At 44.0% G+C, this 21242-nt stretch overlaps 1 protein-coding gene across 1 annotated transcript in view; it reads left to right on the top strand.

The window, feature by feature from the left end:
* Window positions 1-1263: 1263 nt before the first annotated feature.
* samd7 (sterile alpha motif domain containing 7) overlaps window positions 1264-21242 on the top strand; it is a 36202-nt gene continuing 16223 nt past the window's right edge. Inside the window, 4 exon segments of the mRNA XM_087993221.1 lie at window positions 1264-1381; window positions 9106-9238; window positions 10848-10969; window positions 19888-19966. Of these exon segments, the coding sequence (XP_087849347.1) occupies window positions 1270-1381; window positions 9106-9238; window positions 10848-10969; window positions 19888-19966 (446 nt within the window). The 5' untranslated portion in view covers window positions 1264-1269.

Genomic DNA, 21242 nt, shown 5'->3' with positions numbered 1-21242 from the left:
CCTGGCCCAGTGATCTTGCAACAACTCCATCAACATCTCTGTGTGTTTGCTGTTATGACAGTGATGAGACTTTAAAAGTCCTGAATTAGTTACAAAGTGCTTTGACACAGGCACAGCGCAGTGGCTTAGTGGTCAGCACTGCTGCCTCACAGCTCCAAGAACCCAGCTTCATTCCCAGCCTTGGTTGTCTGTCTGTGTGGGCTTTGCACATTCTCCCCGTGGCTGTGTGGGTTTCCACTGGGTGCTCTGGTTTCCTCCCACAGTCCAAGGATGTGCAGGTTAGGTGGATTGGCCATGGTAAATTGCCCTCTAGTATCCAGGAACATACAGGCTATGTGGGTTAACTATGGTAAATGTGGAGTCATAACAATAGGGTGGGGGGCTGGAACTGGATGGGACGCTCTTCAATGGGTCAGCACACTCAATGGGCCAAATGGCCTCTTTCTGCAGTGTAGGGGTTCTATGATCTTAAGCTTATAGGAATAGTGTTTTATAAATGCCAGCCTTCCTTTAGTTTTTCTTCTGCTCTGCAATTCCCAAATCTGAAATATTCTACAATAGCTTTCCTGAACCATGTTATGATCCCAGCTCATGATAACATAGACAAGTCCGATTCCAGATTGAAACCTAGCTTTGTAGATCAAACCCAACAGCTGGGAAACCTCTAAAAACTCTCACAGATTGAAACTTTCTTCAAATCAACTTCTGCTGATGTAAAACTTTTCTTTTGAACTGAAATTTGATTCTGGCCCCTGACCATCTTTCCTGATGTAGACTTAAATCTTACTTTTGTATACATTCAGTAATTAATCAACCAGGTATCTGAGAGAGGCATTTAACTTATTCAGGTTATTTCTTGGAAATTTTCTTTAGTTCACCATTCGAAATAACTTTTTGATCTTTTTGGAAAAAAAAACACGTTAGTCACCTTCACAGAACTGAAACAATATCCAATTTATCTGTACTTTAAAATCCAAATTTGCAAATGATAATGACATATCACAACCAGCTTTAAGAAGTAGATGATATTGTCTGGTCAGGATCATATTTGTGTTGTGGGAGCCTGCTGCCATGTTTCCTTTACAGCGAATTCAAAAATATTTGAAGCTATTTGAAACATGCTTTGTTTGCAATAGATGCAATGTCAGTTTAGATTCTCTCTTTCTTTCTTCTTTACTGCTCTAAAACACTTTGTAAAAGTTTGTCTGTGAGGGCCTTTTTTGAAACTTGCTTTGAAGGATAGGAGTGGACCCTGCTATCCAGCTCATCATGACACCCAGGGAGCATTTTGGAAAGATGTCCACATTGAATGAACTAGGGATCTTGGATGAGAAAAATCTGTACCAGATAGCTAACGGCATTGGAGCAATTGAAGATCAAGGTTGGTAGTTGAAAATTTGGGAAAAGCCCTCTTAATAATAAGGGTAACACAGTAGCTCTGAACATTGTTCAAGCAACAATCCCACTCCTTAATGTACATCCTGGAGATTACATCACCCATAACTGGTGACAGAATCTTCACCCACTTCACTCCGGAGGTTTCTTTTAAGTTTCACTATATTTATAAACATTCTAAAACTGATCTAATTAAGTTACTATAAGGATCTAACTCGGTTTTCAGTTATCTGTCTTAATTTCCTCTTTCTTTGTTCAGAATTCCTTAACAAAATTGAATCCATATCTTAGTAAATAAATAATGAGATAGCACTTTTTCTTTCCTTTCATTATCTGTTGGCTTAGAGGCCATGAATAACACAGACACTGAATTTCAAGCACATTAGATCATAAGATCTGGTTCTGCTATTGGTTTGTCTGGACACAGAAAACTACAGAAAGATATGAAAGGGAGGAGGGAAAACTGTTTTCTGGAAAAGCAATTATTAAGTTAAAGAAATTGAAAATTTGGGAGGCCTGTCATACTGGCATATACACCCCCTCAAATTCTCCTCCCATATGACCTTTACCGAGACAGTCCAATAGCTCCAGACTCAAAGTAAGGAAACTCTACCTCTAATGTTTTTGTTCAATGCCAGTAGTAAATAAGAGCATTGGATCGAGGTGTCACAGTAGATTAATACTTTAATCTTTCATTGAGGGAATAAAGGAGAGCAAGAAATCTTTAATTCATGAAATTTTCTGTAGTCTGTGGTGCATTTTAGTGAAAATTGCAGTTAAAGAAACAAAGTTTTGCATCTCTATAGTACCTTTTATGACTTCAGGATATTCCAATGCACTTCAGTGCCAATGAAGTCCCTGTAATGTAGGAAACACAGCAGCAATTTGTATACAGAAAACACTAAGAAATAATAATAGGGTAATGACTAGATTAGATGTTTGACAAATGTTAGCTGAGGGTTTAATATCAACCTATGACACTGTTGGGAACACATCGTCTCCTCCTGGAAACACTGGTCTTCAATATCTTACAGTTACCTGAAAGGATGAAAGTTACATGTGAAAAAGGAACACATCAGTGCCAACTACTGAGAGTGTAAGCCCGAAATTTGCATTCATGTCTTTGGTCTGGAACTTGAACTCACAGCCTCCAGATTCTGTTATTTTATTCATTCATGAAACATGAGTCTCACTGGCTAGGCCATTAATAACACAGATACTGAATTACATGCAGCAGTCAAGAATTCATAACCATAAGAAATAAGAATAGAAGTAGACATTCAGCCGCTCAATCCTGTTCTGCCATTCAGGATCATGGCTGATCTGATTTTCCTCACATCTACATTGCCGAGTTTTCTCAGTAAACCTTGATTCCCCTAATGATCAAAAATCTATCTACATCAATGATGTGGCTGCAGGTATGGAGTCACGCATAGGCCAGACAAGATAAGGACAATAATTCTCTAAAAAGTCATTAGTGAACCAGATGGATTTTTAAAAGAACAACTGACACTAGCTTCATTCCAGCAAGCTTTTAATTGCAGGGTTTTCTTTTGAAATTGAAATCAAATTTCACGATCTCCCATGGTAGGAGTTGAACCCATATCCCCAGTGTTTTGGCGAGATTACTAAATCTTGTGATATTTCCACTATACCATTCATTACCTTCCTATAAAGCACAAAGTGCTTCCCACTGAGGCATGGCAGACACTACCACAGTATTAAACGTAAAGCAAGTAGTGGAGGTTTTTTTGAATCCTTTATAATGAAAGCTGAGATGTTAAGAATCAGGAAAACGGGGGATCCAAGATGGCGGCGACACAGCAAGTCTGAGTCTATAGTGCTCTTCCCAAGACTTGGGTAAAGTGGGTCATCCACCCCCACCACACTCACCAAATCATTCATAATAGCTGTTTAATTTAATTAGTTGCTTAGTATTACATTTAAACAGTCTAATATTTAGCAAAAATGACCAAAGGGAAGGGACCCCAAAGCTCTCAGCAAGCAGGAACTCCTCCCCAACACTCTCCAGCTGCAGCAGAGGCGTCCACAGCCACCCCGGGGGACTTACCTACAGTGACAAGCCTTGTGGAGATGATCTCCAAGCTGGACGCGAAGATCGACGCTTTTATCGAGGAGTCCCGAAGTCAATGGGACTCACTCTCGGCTGCGCTGCAGAAGCACGACTGAGACATTAAGAAGATCGAGCGCCGAGTCGGAGGGGCGGAGCTAAAGGCCACGACCTCGAGGTCGTCGAAAAAATATTCATTTGCTGGGCCTTCCCGAACGGGAAGAGGAAGGCCAGCTTACAGCATTCCTCGAACAGTGGCTGCCACAACCTTTAAGTCTGGAAGCTGGATCAGGCCAGGTAAGGGTAGAATGGGCCTACCGGGTCACAATACGCGGGCCTGGCTTGAACCAGCGCCCACGCCCGGTCCTGTTCCAGCTGCAGAGCTATAGGGAGAGGCAGATACTCCTAGAAGCTTCTAGAAATCTTGGAAAAGACCCCCAAGCTATGACCTATAAAGGATCCAAGATCATGTTATTTCAGGACTTTTCCCCAGCTCTGGTCCAAAAGAGGAAGGCATTCGACGAGGCGAAGAAGCATTTAAGGGACTTAAATATTCAATACTCCTTACGCTACCCAGCGAAGCTACGCTTTAACCATGAAGGATCCGTGCATTACTTCGGATCACCAGAAAAGGCTGAGGAATTCTTGGACTCTCTTAGATAAATTGTAAGAGATAATGGATGTTGGTTTGCCTTTCCCCCCGCTTTGGTTTATATCCCCCCCTTTTTTTTCTTTTTTCTTACCTTACTTTTTAATACTATCATGGGGGTGGGGAGAGGGATTTGATTCCCCCCCCCCTTGGGGTTGGGGTTTGTTTTTTATTATTTTATGTATATATGTGAATATGTATATGTGTATATATATATATCTATATATATGTGTGTATATGTATGTATGTGTGTGTGTGTAAGCCGGGGGGTTTGGTTAGTATTGGTGGGGGGAGGTGATTACCTTATTCTATTTTACCTCTGTCTTTAGGAGCGGGGTTGTTTTTCCCTTGTTATTTTGTATTATTATATTTAATTATTATTTGTTGAGGTTGTAATTTTATAGTTATATGTTTTTATATGGTATTAACATTACCAAATGTATCTAGGTGTTGGTATGGGTGGGGGTAGGGTGTTCACTGTTAACTCTAGCTTTGTATTATATTTGAATTCTCCTCATTTTATTGAGGAGCGCCTGGGTCAAGGGTGGGGCATTGGTTGGGAGAGGATATGATGGACTTTTGGAAAGAAAGTGACACCCCCTGGGAACAAGGGGGAAATCTCCACTTAAATATGTTTTATATTTTTTTTATTATTTAGAAATAGTTTTTTATTGTATTGGTGTGAGTGTATTAGAGAGGCTTTATTTTTGTAAATTTTATATGCTCTATGCTCGGGATGTTCTGGATAGGGTTCCCCCTCCCGAGGGGTCTCGGATTTGCCCAGATGATTATGGCTGATCAGTCGGTTAAGTGGTGCACCCAGAATGTCAAGGGGAGTAATTCGCCAGTCAAAAGGAAGAAAATATTATCAAATCTTAAGAAGGAAAGAGTTGATATAGCTCTCCTACAGGAGACATACCTGTCGGATAAAGAATACTTGAAATTACGACAGGGTGGATTTGATTCAGGCCTTTTTTTCTTCTTTTAGCTCAAAAAGTAGGGGAGTTGTTATTCTTGTTCGGAAGAATTTCCCTTTCAAAATCCTAAATCAGATAAAAGATTAATCTGGACGATATATTTTGATTAAAGCCCTTATAAATGGAGAGGAATATGGGATTTTAAATTTGTACTGCCCCCCGGCACACCCCTTTAAATTTACAACGGAAGCCTTTTCAAAATTGATGGCTTTTGATGCCCGTCATACAATTATAGGGGGAGACTTTAATTGTATTATGGATCCGGAAATAGATAGGATTCCCAAGAGTACTGCAGGAGTATCTCCCAGATCTAGACAATTGGTGGATCTGAACAAAGAATTAGGATTAGTAGATGGATGGAGATGTCTTCATCCTCAGGGCAGAGATTTTTCTTTCTACTCCAATCCACATAAATGTCATACCAGAATTGATATGTTATTTGCCCCCTCGATTTTTTTAAATTCCATATCATCCTGTAAAATAGGTAGTATAGCAATTTCCGACCACGCTGCTGTATATATGGAAACTAAGGCGAGAAACAATGGGACATCCCCTCGGCATTGGCGTATGGACCCCTTCCTAATGAAAGATAGTAAATTTGTAAAGTACTTCTCTCAAGAATTTAAAACTTTTTCAGAAATTAATTCAGGTACAGCTAGCAACCCATCAATGATGTGGGAGACCATCAAAGCTTACACGCGAGGTTTGATCATCTCCTATTCAGCGACCCAGAAGAAATTGAAGGGAGAACAACAGCATCTGCTTGAAGCTTGCTTAAAAGCAGTTGAAACAGTATACACTGATAGACCTTCTATTATTAAACTGCAAAGGATTACAGCTCTTAGGATAGCTCTAAACACTACGCTACTCAGACGGCTAAGAGGGAAATATTATTTGCAAAACAAAGGTTATATGAATATGGCGACAAACCAGGTAGATACTTAGCATTTCTTGCAAAGAAAAAAAAGGCCCCTCAGACTATTACGTCTATTAAGGAAAGTACGGGTATTTTGACTCATGCTCATAAAAAGATTAATGCGATCTTTAGAGAATTTTATTATGAGTTATATAAATCGCAGGATTGTGAAGATAGGACGAGGAGGATGCAATCATTTTTTAAAAATTTGACCTTTCCAGGCCTAACTCCGGAACAAGCATCGGTCCTAAATGCTCCTCTAACAGTCCAAAAAATACTTGATGCAATTAGGCAATTTCAGAGCGGTAAGGCACCGGGCCCAGATGGTTTTCAAGCTGAATTCTACAAAGAATTCACAGAAATATTGGCTGGTTCACTCATGGACATGTATAACTATGCATATAGTCAGGGCTGTCTCCCGCCTTCGCTGAAAGAGGCAAATATCTCTCTTATCCTTAAAAAAGGAAAGGATCCAGAAGATTGTACATCATACAGACCAATATCCTTACTAAATGTAGATTTTAAAATCCTTTCTAAAACGTTAGCATTGAGACTAGAAAGGGTACTGCCACATATTATAAAGGAGGATCAGACAAGGTTTATTAAGGGCCGTAGATCATCCAATAATTTTAGAAGGGTTTTGAATATGATTCAAGCCTGTCATCAGGGGAAGATACCAGGAGTTGTAGTTTCATTAGATGCGGAAAAGGCATTTGATAGGGTTGATAGGGTTGAATGGTCATATTTGTTTTACACATTGGAAAGGTTTGGCGTTGGACAGGTGTTTACCAAATGGGTCACAACATTGTATAGTGATCCCAAAGCAGTTGTGGTTACCAATGGATTAGGTTCAGATAGCTTCAATGTGGGTAGGGGCTGCCGTCAGGGATGTCCTCTCTCGCCATTGTTATTTACGCTAATAATTGAACCACTAGCAGAAGCTATACAAGCTGATCCTAATATAACGGCCCCGAGGATTGGTACAGGTAAACATAAAATTACCCTTTATGCAGATGATGTTCTTCTATTCCTCAGTAATCCTCTGATGTCCGTACCTCGCCTAATCTAAGTTAATAATACATTTAGCGTATTCTCAGGCTATAAAATTAATTTTTCAAAATTGTAGGCTATGCCAATGGGTGGCCTTGCTATGATATCCCACTTAGTGGACGGATCCCTTTTTCCCTTTCATTGGTCCCTGGAGGGCTTCTTATATTTAGGCATTTTTATTACCCCAGTATTTGGTCAGTTGTATAAGGCTAATTTTGTGCATTTACTGGAAAGGATAAGGCAGGACCTCCAGCGATGGGGAGACCTTCCAATTTCCTGGTTGGGTAGAATAGCACTAATTAAAATGAATGTCCTGCCCCATCTCCTATATCCTATGAGAATGTTTCCGGTGATGCCTCCGAGGCTGGCTCTACCTAAATTATATGGCTGGCTGGGTTCCTTTATCTGGAATCATAGACGGCCCCTCATTAAGCTGAAGAAGCTACAGCTTCCACAGACAAGGGGAGGATTGGACTTCCCAGATTTTAGGAAATATCAGTTAAGTTCCCTATTAAGTTACATAGCTGATTGGGTCTTGTCTGATCCACAATCAATCTGGTTGGACATCAAGGCCTCTTAAGTAAAATACCCAGTTATTAACCTTTTATTTTCAGACAAGAGGAAAATCATTACAGATCACTGCAAAAATCCTATAATACTAAATACAATTAAGGCTTGGAATATAATGCGCCAAAATGAGGGTAATTCACAAAAAACATCCCCCTATGCACCGATAGTGGGAGCATGGGGGTTCCAACCGGGGTTACAGATGCCACTTTTAAACTCTGGAGATCCAGGGGTATCTCATGTCTAGGGGACCTATTTAAAGATGGGGTCCTGATGTCTTTTGAACAGCTGCGTCAGAAATTCGGATTACCTAATGGAGACCTCTTTCAATACTTCCAAATTCGAGGTTATATACAGAAGAAGACTACGTTATTAGATAGTCTTTATAAATCAGATAGAGAATGTAATTTTTCCACGACCAGTGGGGGTATCTTCCGTCAGTACTATTTATCATTTACTACATGATGAAGTATCGGGAGATATGGATAATCTGCTTAAAACATGGGATCAGGATTTGGGACTAGAAATCTCTATAGAAACATGGAATGATATTTGGGAAAATGCTAGAAGAATTACTATCTGTAACAGAACTCAGGCTATCCAGCTGAAGATACTTCATAGGGCCCATATAGCACCGGTTCGATTGGCAAAATTTAAGGCAGGAGCATCTCCAACGTGTCCCAAATGTAAAATAGAGGTGAGCACTCTTGTACATTGCCTATGGACCTGTCCTAAGATCCGTAGATATTGGATTAAAGTAGCAAGTACCCTGACAGAAATTTTAGGAACGGAAATTAAAGTGGACTCTGTATCTCTCCTTTTGGGCTTTTCGAACTTTCCCTCCCTGGACATGTACGGGAAGAGACTATTTTCTATTCTCTCTTTTTGTGCAAGGAAAAATATTTTGGTGAACTGGGTGGCTGAGGGCCCCCCTGGACTTTCAAATTGGTACAGATTAATTATAGAATGTATTCCCCTTGACCTCCTTACAAATATGGTGCACTGAAAGACCGAATTATTTTATAAAATATGGCAGCCCTTCTTGAATTACATAAATACAGACATTTCGGCTATCCTAACAAGGGCTTTTATTTAATTGAGATTACAAACCTGGCTGGTCCGGGGCCCCTTAGGAGTGGAATCCCACACGAATACGGGTTTTATTACATTTGATGTTAACACATTCCGAGCATGTAAGAGACTTAAATATACACTCTGGTTAGTTGTAGGTTAGATTAGTAGATAGTTGAGTTTTGTTTTTTTTTTCCTTTTTCGGTATTTTTTCTTTGGTTAAATTTTGGCTATAGTATATTTGATTTAATTGTATATCAATGTTTGTACTTGAGAGTTTTGTTTATTTTTGTAAACTTGTAAAAATGTTAAATCTCTAATAAAAATATCTATAAAAAAAAAGGATCAGGAAAACAATTGCAACAAGTGGTTTTCATTTATCAATTTGTTGCATCTTTATTTTGTTCAGAGTTTTATCACCGACAAGAAATGTTGATGAGAAATCAAATGATGCTAACGAACCCTCAGGGGCAGTTGATGGATCCCAGACAGCAGAAGATTCAAACTCTTGGTGTCCACTTTGAACCACGGCTCCTCGACAGGTGATGCTCAAAATATTTCTGTTGCACACCCTTCATGGTAAAAGCTGGATGTGAAATGAGGTATGAAGAGGGTACAGATTTATTACACAAAAACAAAACTCTGCAGATGCTAGAAATCTGAAGTAAAAACAGAAAACATTGGGAACACTCAGCAGCACAAAGCAGCATCCAAATTAAGGTTTTGGATCTATTAACTTTTATCACAACTGAGGAAACACAGAAATGTGATGGGTTTTGAATTAGAGAAGGGTAAGGGGGAGGGGTGTAGATGGATGAAACAAAGAACGAAAGGCAAGGTCAGTTATAAGTTGAAGGATCATTTAAGAGAGATGCAAAATATCTGAGGGGAGGTGAGAAGACATGTGTACACCACCGAGTGATCTGCATTTGGGATGCACTTCTCAAAAAGATGGTGGAACCAGATTCAAGAGATACTTATAGAAAGTTCAGATAAGTACCTGAAGAGGGAATATTTGTCAAGTTGTGAGGAAAGAGTAGGGAAATGGGACTAATTGGACAGCTCTTTCAAAGATCCAGATTAGATATGATGGGCTGAATGGCCTCCTTCTGTGATGTGTGATTCTGTTTTTATGTTAAATGAACTGCAAATTCACAAACACCCATTTTAAAAACAACTATCAAGTTTTACCCCAAGGATAGCATTGATAAGTAATCTTTGGCATATATTGTTTCACTTAAATGCAACACATTCTCTGGAATCAGCAAGGGAGCAGAGAGAAGAGACCAAGACTGCGTAGAATCTAGTAGTTGGGTGGCCACTTGTTGCCAAATCCAAAACTGATTTGAGGCCAGAAAAGTTGGCATTGTGTTTAGCTCCAGCATTTCATTAGAGGACTTCGGTTATGAAAACCTTAGCGATGTTAAAGTGACCACAAGTCTCAAACTAATTGAGGAACAGCAGATTTGCATTTGAAGAAACAATCTGTTTCAGTGTTTTTGCAAATTGTAACTATAACCCTTTAAAAGGTGGGAAGAATTTTAACATAATCCATTGATGAAGAATTGATTGGATTGGATTATGTTGCTCATTTTTTACCTTAAAATAGGCAGCTAATCAGATCCTGCCAGGTTCATGTAGAAGTGGTTAGGCTCAAATGTGGACTATCTGTTTACTGAGGCAATTGGATGCTTAAAGGATCCAAGATTTAATCAGCAAATAATATTTAAAGATAACCAATCCACAAATGAAACAATAGAATATTGTTCTTTAACATTTCTCACTTTTTTTTCTTTATTTCTATAGAATTTGTTCTTGAACATGAGAATTTGAAGCAGATACAGGTTATATTTCCGCTCAAGCCTGCTTAGTCATTCAACATGATCATGGCTAATCTTTGACTTTACCTCTATTTACCTCCCTTATCCCAATATCCCCCAAGTCCCTTAAAATTCAGAAATTTATCAATCTCAGTTTAACTCATCAATTAGGTTTCCACAGGCCTCTGGGCAAGATAAAATCAAATATTCACAACCTTTCGAATGAAGGAATTTTACCCCATCTAATTCTGAATGACCAAGCTGCTATGTCTGACAAATCTCGCTGATTACAACAAATTTACCTGGTACTTTCACTGTCTTATTCCTACAGGAGCAACTTGGCTACTTCTGAAATCCTTAGTTCACCTGAAACACGGCAAATCCACTTGGGCTCCCAACTTGGAACATCACTCCAAACAAGTGTGATTCACAATCGCACCTACCCAGGGGCAGGTAAACTTACAAATTCATTCAAAGATGAGTTGTGTGGGTGATAGTTCAATGTTTTACTTACTTTTCACTTTCTTTGAGGCAGTGGAATTGAAGTAATTAATACACAAAGAAAATATTTTCAGGAAAATGTTAATCTGTTTTAAATATTTGGTAAATAAAAATTACAATTTGTTATTTGAGTGGGGCTCCACTCCACACGCTCCAACATTTCTAGATTTTACTCCTTAAATGTTTCAGTGGGTTGTATTATGAGATTGTGAATGTATATTTTTAAGCCAGTGGGTCAGGAAGAACTTTCAAATCCATGGAATTTTGTCTTCTCAAAGTTCAAATTTAATAGCTGATCCATTGAAGTGATTCCAATTACTTTTCTCTTTATTATTTGATGGGATGTGGGCACCACTGGGAAAGCCAGATTTGATGGCCATCCCTAGATACCATGGAACTCAATGGCTTGTTAGGCTATTCATTTCCAACTGCCGCCGGGACATTAACCGCCTCAACCTGTCGACCCCCCTCCCCCACTCCAACCTCTCACCCTCACAATGCGCAGCCCTCCAATCCCTCTGCTCCAATCCCGACCTCACCATCAAGCCAGCGGATAAAGGGGGCGCAGTGGTAGTCTGGCGCACTGACCTCTACATCGCTGAAGCCAAACGCCAACTCGAGGACACCTCTTCCTACCGCCCCCTTGACCATGACCCCACCCCCCATCACCAAACCATCATCTCCCAGACCATACAGAACCTCATCACCTCAGGAGATCTCCAACCCACATCTTCCAACCTCATAGTCCGGGAACCCCGCACTACCCGGTTCTACCTCCTTCCCAAGATCCACAAGCCTGACCACCCTGGCCGACCCATTGTCTCAGCATGCTCCTGCCCCACTGAACTCATCTCTACCTATCTCGACACTGTCCTATCCCCCCTAGTCCAGGAACTCCCCACATACGTTCGAGACACCATCCACGCCCTCCACCTCCTCCAAGACTTCCGTTTCCCTGGCCCCCAACGCCTCATCTTCACCATGGATATCCAATCCCTCTACACATCCATCCACCATGACCAGGGCCTCCAAGCCCTCCGTTTTTTCCTCTCCAGACGTTCCCAACAGTACCCTTCCACCGACACTCTCATTCGTTTGGCCGAACTGGCCCTCACCCTTAACAATTTCTCCTTTGAATCCTCCCACTTCCTCCAGACCAAAGGGGTAGCCATGGGCACACGTATGGGACCCAGCTATGCCTGTCTCTTTGTTGGCTACGTAGAGCAGTTGATCTTCCATAATTACACCGGCACCACTCCCCACCTCTTCCTCCGCTACATTGATGACTGCATTGGCGCCACCTCGTGCTCCCGTGAGGAGGTTGAGCAATTCATCAACTTCACCAACACATTCCACCCTGACCTTAAATTTACCTGGACCATCTCTGACACCTCCCTCCCCTTCCTGGACCTCTCCATCTCCATCAGTGACGACCGACTTGACACTGACATTTTCTACAAACCCACCGACTCCCACAGCTACCTGGATTACACCTCTTCCCACCCTATCTCTTGCAAAAATGCCATCCCGTATTCCCAATTCCTCCGCCTCCGCCGTATCTGCTCCCAGGAGGACCAGTTCCACCATAGAACACACCAGATGGCCTCCTTCTTTAGAGACCGCAATTTCCCTTCACACGTGGTTAAAGATGCCCTCCAACGCATCTTGTCCACATCCCGCACCTCCGCCTTCAGACCCAACCACTCCAACCGCAACATGGACAGAACGCCCCTGGTGCTCACCTTCCACCCTACCAACCTTCGCATAAACCAAATCATCCGCCGACATTTCCACCACCTCCAAACAGACCTCACCACCAGGGATATATTTCCCTCCCCACCCCTCTCCGCCTTCCGCAAAGACCGTTCTCTCCGTGACTACCTGGTCAGGTCCACGCCCCCCTACGACCCACCCTCCCATCCTGGCACTTTCCCCTGCCACCACAGGAACTGTAAAACCTGTGCCCACACCTCCTCCCTCACCTCCATCCAAGGCCCTAAAGGAGCCTTCCACATCCATCAAAGTTTTGCCTGCAAATCCACGAATATCATTTATTGTATCCGTTGATCCCGATGCGGTCTCCTCTATATTGGGGAGACTGGGCGCTTCCTAGCAGAGCGCTTTAGGGAACATCTCCGAGACACCCGCACCAATCAACCAAACCGCCCCGTGGCCCAACATTTCAACTCCCCCTCCCACTCTGCCGAGGATATGGAGGTGCTGGGCCGCCTCCACCGCCGCTCCCTCACCACCAGACGCATGGAGAAGAACGTCTCATCTTCCGCCTCGGAACACTTCAACCCCAGGGCATCAATGTGAACTTCAACAGCTTCCTCATTTCCCCTTCCCCCACCTCATCCTAGTTTCTAACCTCCAGCTCAACACTGTCCCCTTGACTTGTCCGGACTTGTCCGACCTGCCCAGCTCCTTTTCCAGCTATCCACTCCACCCTCTCCTCCCTGACCTATCACCTTCATCTCCTCCCCCACTGACCTATTTTACTCTATGCTACTTTCTCCCCACCCCCACCCTCCTCTAGCTTATCTCTCCACGCTTCAGGCTCTCTGCCTTTATTCCTGATGAAGGGCTTTTGCCCGAAACGTCGATTTTGCCTGTCCTCGGATGCTGCCTGAATTGCCGTGCTCTTCCAGCACCACTAATCCAGAATCTGGTTTCCAGCATCTGCAGTCATTGTTTTTATCTCGTTGATTTTAACCCTACTGCGAATCCTCTTGCAAGGATGCCTGCCTTGAAGAAGTTTTCCTCCTCTCTCTACAAGAATCTCAGGGAGTCTCTCTCCCACTGCAACTCCCAGGTCATTTCCTCTGCCCTGAAGCTCTTCAACCATGTCCTGAAACAAACCTGCTACTACAGCCACATTTGCTTCCTCAGTGCTTGCCTCCGTAACCAACCCATCCCACACGGACTCCGGACCACCTTTAATCCAGCAGAGTTCGGACCCGAACAGGACAAACAGTACAGACTACAGATTCAAAAACACCAGCAACGGTTCTCCTTCAAGATCCTCTGCTCCACGCTCGGAGCAATGCGCCGCCACCTAACCTCTCTACAGTCATCCCTGCCTCAGCTGAGGGCCACACTCTCTCAGAATTGCAAAGGACCCACTCTGTACTACATCCTCAGGAGAATCCATACTCTCAACAAACAGTATTTCAATTCCATCTCAAACATCAAAAACTGTAAGTACAACAAACTTTTATCTACCCACCTCCATAACCAGCGCTCCTCAAACATTTCAGAAGATTCCCCTGGCCTCGGAAACACCATTAGCCATGCGGCTGATGCAGCTACCACCCCTACGCTGATTGATGATGATGTCACTTCTGCCCCCATCATGGCCACTCCCACAGCCACTTCCGCCCCTCATATCATCGCTGATGCCACACGCTCAGTGACCTCCACCACCCCTACTGCCATGTCTGCCACCACTTCCGCCCCCACCAGCGCCACTCACCTGCATTCTGCTGACACGCCCCCCACAGACCCCACTGTCACTATCCCCACCCCCCAGAACCCCGAGGGGAACACTACCCCTGCTCATGACTCTACCCCCATTCCCCCCACCATCACACCCACTCCAGGTACTGGCTCCGACCCCACTCCCAGCTCTACATCCACACCAGCTCCCAGCTCCCAGCCCTGCCGAGTTTTCACCATCCCTCCAGACCACCCCCTCACTGAGTACAAACGATCAGTCCTCAGCAAAGGACTCACCTTTGTCCCCCTCCGTCCACGCATCAATGAATTTAATACACGTCGTGACATCGAACAATTCTTCCGTCGCCTCCGCCTCCGAGCTTACTTTCACAATCAGGACTCCTGCCCACCTTCCGAGGACACCTTCGCCCACCTCCAACACACTGCATCCACCTGGACACCCCGCGCTGGCCTAATACCTGCCCTCGACCTCTTCATTTCCAATTGCCGCCGGGACATTAACCGCCTCAACTTGTCGAACCCCCCTCCCCCACTCCAACCTCTCACCCTCACAACGCGCAGCCCTCCAATCTCTCTGCTCCAATCCCGACCTCACCATCAAGCCAGCGGATAAAGGGGGCGCAGTGGTAGTCTGGCGCACTGACCTGTACATCGCTGAAGCCAAACGCCAACTCGAGGACACCTCTTCCTACCGCCCCCTTGACCATGACCCCACCCCCCATCACCAAATCATCATCTCCCAGACCATACAGAACCTCATCACCTCAGGAGATCTCCCACCCACAGCTTCCAACCTCATAGTCCGGGAACCCCGCACTGCCCGGTTCTACCTCCTTCCCAAGATCCACAAGCCTGACCACCCTGGCCGACCCATTGTCTCAACGTGCTCCTGCCCCACTGAACTCATCTCTATCTACCTCGACACTGTCCTATCCCCCCTAGTCCAGGAACTCCCCACATACGTTCGAGACACCACCCACGCCCTCCACCTCCTCCAAGACTTCCGTTTCCCTGGCCCCCAACGCCTCATCTTCACCATGGATATCCAATCCCTCTACACCTCCATCCACCATGACCAGGGCCTCCAAGCCCTCCGTTTTTAACTCTCCAGACGTTCCCAACAGTACCCTTCCACCGACACTCTCATTCGTTTGGCCGAACTGGCCCTCACCCTTAACAATTTCTCCTTTGAATCCTCCCACTTCCTCCAGACCAAAGGGGTAGCCATGGGCACACGTATGGGACCCAGCTATGCCTGTCTCTTTGTTGGCTACGTAGAGCAGTTGATCTTCCGTAATTACACCGGCACCACTCCCCACCTCTTCCTCCGCTACATTGATGACTGCATTGGCGCCACCTCGTGCTTCTGCGAGGAGGTTGAGCAATTCATCAACTTCACCAACACATTCCACCCTGACCTTAAATTTACCTGGACCATCTCTGACACCTCCCACCCCTTCCTGGACCTCTCCATCTCCATTAGTTCGACCGACTTGACACTGACATTTTCTACAAACCCACCGACTCCCACAGCTACCTGGATTACACCTCTTCCCACCCTATCTCTTGCAAAAATGCCATCCCGTATTCCCAATTCCTCCGCCTCCGCCGTATCTGCTCCCAGGAGGACCAGTTCCACCATAGAACACACCAGATGGCCTCCTTCTTCAGAGACCGCAATTTCCCTTCACACGTGGTTAATGATGCCCTCCAACGCATCTTGTCCACATCCCGCACCTCCGCCCTCAGACCCAACCCCTCCAACCGCAACAAGGACAGAACGCCCCTGGTGCTCACCTTCCACCCTACCAACCTTCGCATAAACCAAATCATCCGCCGACATTTCCACCACCTCCAAACAGACCCCACCACCAGGGATATATTTCCCTCCCCCCCCCTCTCCGCCTTCCGCAAAGGTCGTAGGGGGTCCAAGCCCCCCTACGACCCACCCTCCTATCCTGGCACTTTCCCCTGCCACCGCTGGAACTGTAAAACCTGTGCCCACACCTCCTCCCTCACCTCCATCCAAGGCCCTAAAGGAGCCTTCCACATCCATCAAAGTTTTACCTGCACATCCACTAATATCATTTATTGTATCCGTTGCTCCCGATGCAGTCTCCTCTACATTGGGGAGACTGGGCACCTCCTAGCAGAGCGCTTTAGGGAACATCTCCGAGACACCCGCACCAATCGACCAAACCGCCCCATGGCCCAACATTTCAACTCCCCCTCCCACTCTGCCGAGGATATGGAGAAGAACGCCTCATCTTCCGCCTCGGAACACTTCAACCTCAGCGCATCAATGTGGACTTCAACAGCTTCCTCATTTCCCCTTCCCCCACCTCATCCTAGTTTCTAACCTCCAGCTCAACACTGTCCCCTTGACTTGTCCGGACTTGTCCGACCTGCCCAGCTCCTTTTCCACCTATCCACTCCACCCTCTCCTCCCTGACCTATCACCTTCATCTCCTCCCCCACTGACCTATTTTACTCTATGCTACTTTCTCCCCACCCCCACCCTCCTCTAGCTTATCTCTCCACGCTTCAGGCTCTCTGCCTTTATTCCTGATGAAGGGCTTTTGCCCGAAACGTCGATTTTGCCTGTCCTCGGATGCTGCCTGAATTGCTGTGCTATTTCAATGAGAGTTAAGAATCAAATATGTTGCTGTACATCTGGTGTCAAATGTAGGCCAGAGTAGCTAATAGCAGCAGGTTTCCTTTCCTAAAGGACATTTTTGAATCAGGTGGCTTTTACAATAATTGGTGATCTTACATACACTTAATATTTGAAGCAGTAGTATCCATATGCAGCAAGATCTGGACGACATCCAGACTTGAGTTAAGAAGTGGCAAGTAATATGCTTTCCACACAAGTAGCAGGCAATAACCATTTTCAATAAGAGACAACGTAATCATTGCTTCTTGTTGTTCAACGCCATTCACTGAATTCCCCACAAACAACATCCTGAGGTTGTCATTTAACTTTTCCAGATGGGTTACACTGAAAAGCTTAATGCCATCCAGGACAAAGCAACCCGTTTGTTTGGAACCCACTCACTACATTCAACATTCATTCCCTCCACTATCTATGAACAATAGCAGCAGTGTGAGTTATTATAGTACATTGTGTGGATGTCTCACCAACTCTCCATCCAAATCTGTGACCTCTACCAACCAGAAGGACAAGAGCAGCAGATGCATTAGAATCTCATTATCTGCATTTTCGATTCCAAGCCAAACACTATCCTGAGTTGAACTATATTGCCATTCCTCCTGTGCCACTGGGTCAAAATCCTGAAACTCCCTTCCTAACTGGAGGAGCCCCTTCGCCCCAAGGGCTTCAGTGGTTCAAGAAGGCAGCTTACTACCACCATCTCCCGGGCAATCAAAAATAAGCAATAAATGCTGACCTTGCCAGTTTGTCGACACACCACAAACCCATAAATGTTTTAAAGAATTATTTAATTGCAAGATGGGGTGTATTTTAATCAATCTGTAAAAGTACCTTCATACGCTTACCTGGTTAGCCATTTGCAACATCTGAAGTGCTTGGTTATATTCCAATCTACAACTTGCTACCAAAATTGCATGGAGAAATCTTTGGAAGGTCATAAGTCAGCAAACACTTCTTCACGCAAAAGGGAGTGAAAACACTGGAATTCACTTGCCTTATAAAGCTGTTGATGTTTTATAATTTGGAACTGATATTGCGGGAATTTTCTAAGATTTTTTGTTGAGGAATATGCAACCAACAATGGTGTTCAGATATACTTAATTCAGGCTCTAATCAAATGGTGAAAACAGTTTGTGGGCTAAAGGGCCATCTTATGATCTATGAAACTGATTAAGGTATTTATCATGCTAGATTTTCTTTCATTAAGAATTTAATTATTATTTAAGGTTTTTAGATATTTTCCCAATCACACCACTGGAGCACATGGACTTGAATCTGTGTCTCTTGGCTCAGAATTAGGAACAATATTATTGAACCACAAGAACTCTTTAAGGTTTTTTATTGATCCTGTGTTGGCCATAGTCAGCTGACCCTATCATTGGACAGTATATTGAATCTGGTATTAGCTGTAGAACATTGGAACAGAAGCTTGTCAGGTAGCCCCGCAAGGCTGTTCTGCTTTTCAAATGATTGATCTTGAAACGGGAAACAAAGAGTAGTGATAAATGGCTCCCTTTAGGAATGGCAGGTGGTGACCAGTGGTATGCCGCAGAGATCAGTGCTGGGACCGCAGCTTTTTACAATGTACATTAATGATATAGATGAAGGTATTAAAAGTAATATTAGCAAATTTGCTGATGACACAAAGCTGAGTGGTAGGGTGAAATGTGAGGAGGATGTTAGGAGAATACAGGGTGACCTGGACAGGCTAGGTGAGTGGACAGATGCATAGCAGATGCAGTTTAATGTGGATAAATGTGGTTATCCACTTTTGTGGCAAGAATAGGAAGGCAGATTACTACCTAAATGGAGTCAAGTTAGGTAAAGGGGCAGTACAACAAGATCTAGTTGTTCTTGTACATCAGTCAATGAAAGCAAGCATGCAGGTACAGCAGGCAGTGAAGAAGGCTAATAGCATGCTGGCCTTCATAACAAGAGGAATTGAGTATAGAAGCAAAGAGGTCCTTCTGCAGCTGTACAGGGCCCTGGTGAGACCGCACCTGGAATATTGTGCGCAGTTTTGGTCTCCAAGTTTGAGGAAAGACATTCTGGCTATAGAGGGAGTGCAGCGTAGGTTCACGAGGTCAATTCCCGGAATGGGGGGCATATCTTACGCTGAAAGATTGGCGCGACTGGGCTTGTATACGCTTGAGTTTAGAAGACTGAGAGGGGATCTGATTGAGACGTAAAAGATTATTAAAGGATTGGACACTCTGGAAGCAGGAAGCATGTTTCCAATGATGGGTGAGTCCTGAACCAGAGGATACAGTTTAAAAATAAGGGGTAGGCCACTTAGAACAGAGTTGAGGAGAAACGTCTTCACCCAGACAGTGGTGGGTGTATGGAATGCTCTGCCCCAGAAGGCTGTGGAGGCCAAGTCTTTGCATACTTTCAAGAAAGAGTTGGATAGAGCTCTCAAGGATAGTGGAATCAAGGGTTATGGGGATAAGGAAGGAACAGGATACTGATTGAGGATGATCAGCCATGATCATAACGAATGGTGGTGCTGGCTCAAAGGGCAGAATGGCCTACTCCTGCACCTATTGTCTATTGGTTGATTCGTAACCCAAAGTCAACTATCTATTCTTCAGACTCCTTAAAACATTTTGTTAATAAAATGCTGACAATTTCAGTTTTAAAATAGGTGTGTTGGAGTTGTCAGATATTTGTATTCAGAGAGTTTCTATAGGAACCAATCTGTCAGAACTCAGAAACATAGTACAAACTTGCTTTGAAGGTTTCAATATTCTTCCGCCAGAAGCAATGGATTCAATGCTCAGACACCAAGAACCGATTCACAAGCAGAATCTGGTTAGGTGAGTAGAGGCTTGCAATCATAGAAGTGATGCATTGGCTGTTTAATCTTTTGAATGCTGACCTTTCTCTACAACTAGTCAAATATACAATTTACTGCATAGATTCTATATATAAAAAAAGAGCTACGATCATAATCAACTTCACAGTTTTTGTCTGATTGTGTTTTCAAATCCCTCCAATGACTCACCATTTTCTATCTCTTCCAGACCTACAGCACACCATGATCTCTGCAATCCTCCAACTCTGGCCCCTCACTGATCTTAAGCAATGGCACCCATAGTTTTCGAGGCTGAGACACTTAAGCACTGGACATCCCTTTTGAAAAATACTCACATTTCTAGTTTTCCAAGAGATAGTCTAAAAACATTTAATAATACAAATTTGAGCAGAAGCTGTCCAGTTGGCCCCTTGAGTCTGTTCCGCTATTTGATAAGATCATGCTTTATCTGGTTGTGGCCTGAACTCCACTTTCCTGTCAACCACCATGCATTCTGATGCCTTTGTTAGTCGGGAGTCTATCTAACTCTCACTTGAAAATATCCAAGGACCTGGGAAGGTAATTCTGGCTAAATTATATAGAACACTAAACAGGTTTGTGCCCTTATCTAAGGAAAGATATACCGGCATTGGAGGTAGCCCAGAAAAGATTCACTAGGCTGATCCCAGGTATGGAGGGATTTTCTTATGAGGACAGATTGATTAGGTTGGACCTGTATTCATTGAAGTTTAGAAGAAAGAGAGGTGACCTTACTTTTTTTTGAGTGCGCGCAGCAGCAGAGTTTAAAGGAACCCGGAAGGCTACAGCTAAGGTGAGACAGTTTGTTTTAAAATTACTTACCGGTAGCAGGCAGCGGTGTTTTTTTTCTCTCTCTACAGAAAGAGCGGGAGCAGCAGGGGGAAGTGACGAAGACCAGAGGGGCAGCCGGGAAGGAAAGCAGTGAGTATAAATACTCACCCTTCGACGCCAACGGTCATTTTGTGTGCGAGCAGCAGCAGAGTTTAAAGGAACCTGGAAGGCTACAGCTAAGGTGAGACAGTTTGTTTTAAAATTACTTACTGGTAGCGGGCAGCAGTGTTTTTTTTTCTCTTCACAGAAAGAGCGGGAGCAGCAGGGGGAAGTGGCGAAGACCAGAGGGGCAGCCGGGACCCGGAAGCAGGTATAGCGTAAGCTTACCTGAGTAGGTTTTTTTCCCTATAAAAGCGCGCCTGTCCCCGTTGCTCAGAAGGGAAGGGTGGAGAAGAGCAGAGCAATAGTAATTGGGGACTCGATAGTTC

Source organism: Chiloscyllium plagiosum, unplaced genomic scaffold (assembly GCF_037043375.1).
Source record: "Chiloscyllium plagiosum isolate Xiang-an unplaced genomic scaffold, Cpla_swu_hap1 HiC_scaffold_13, whole genome shotgun sequence".
NCBI classification, from domain to species: domain Eukaryota; kingdom Metazoa; phylum Chordata; class Chondrichthyes; order Orectolobiformes; family Hemiscylliidae; genus Chiloscyllium; species Chiloscyllium plagiosum.
Note: the sequence above shows the minus strand (reverse complement) of the source record. Positions and strands in the feature narration are given on the sequence as shown.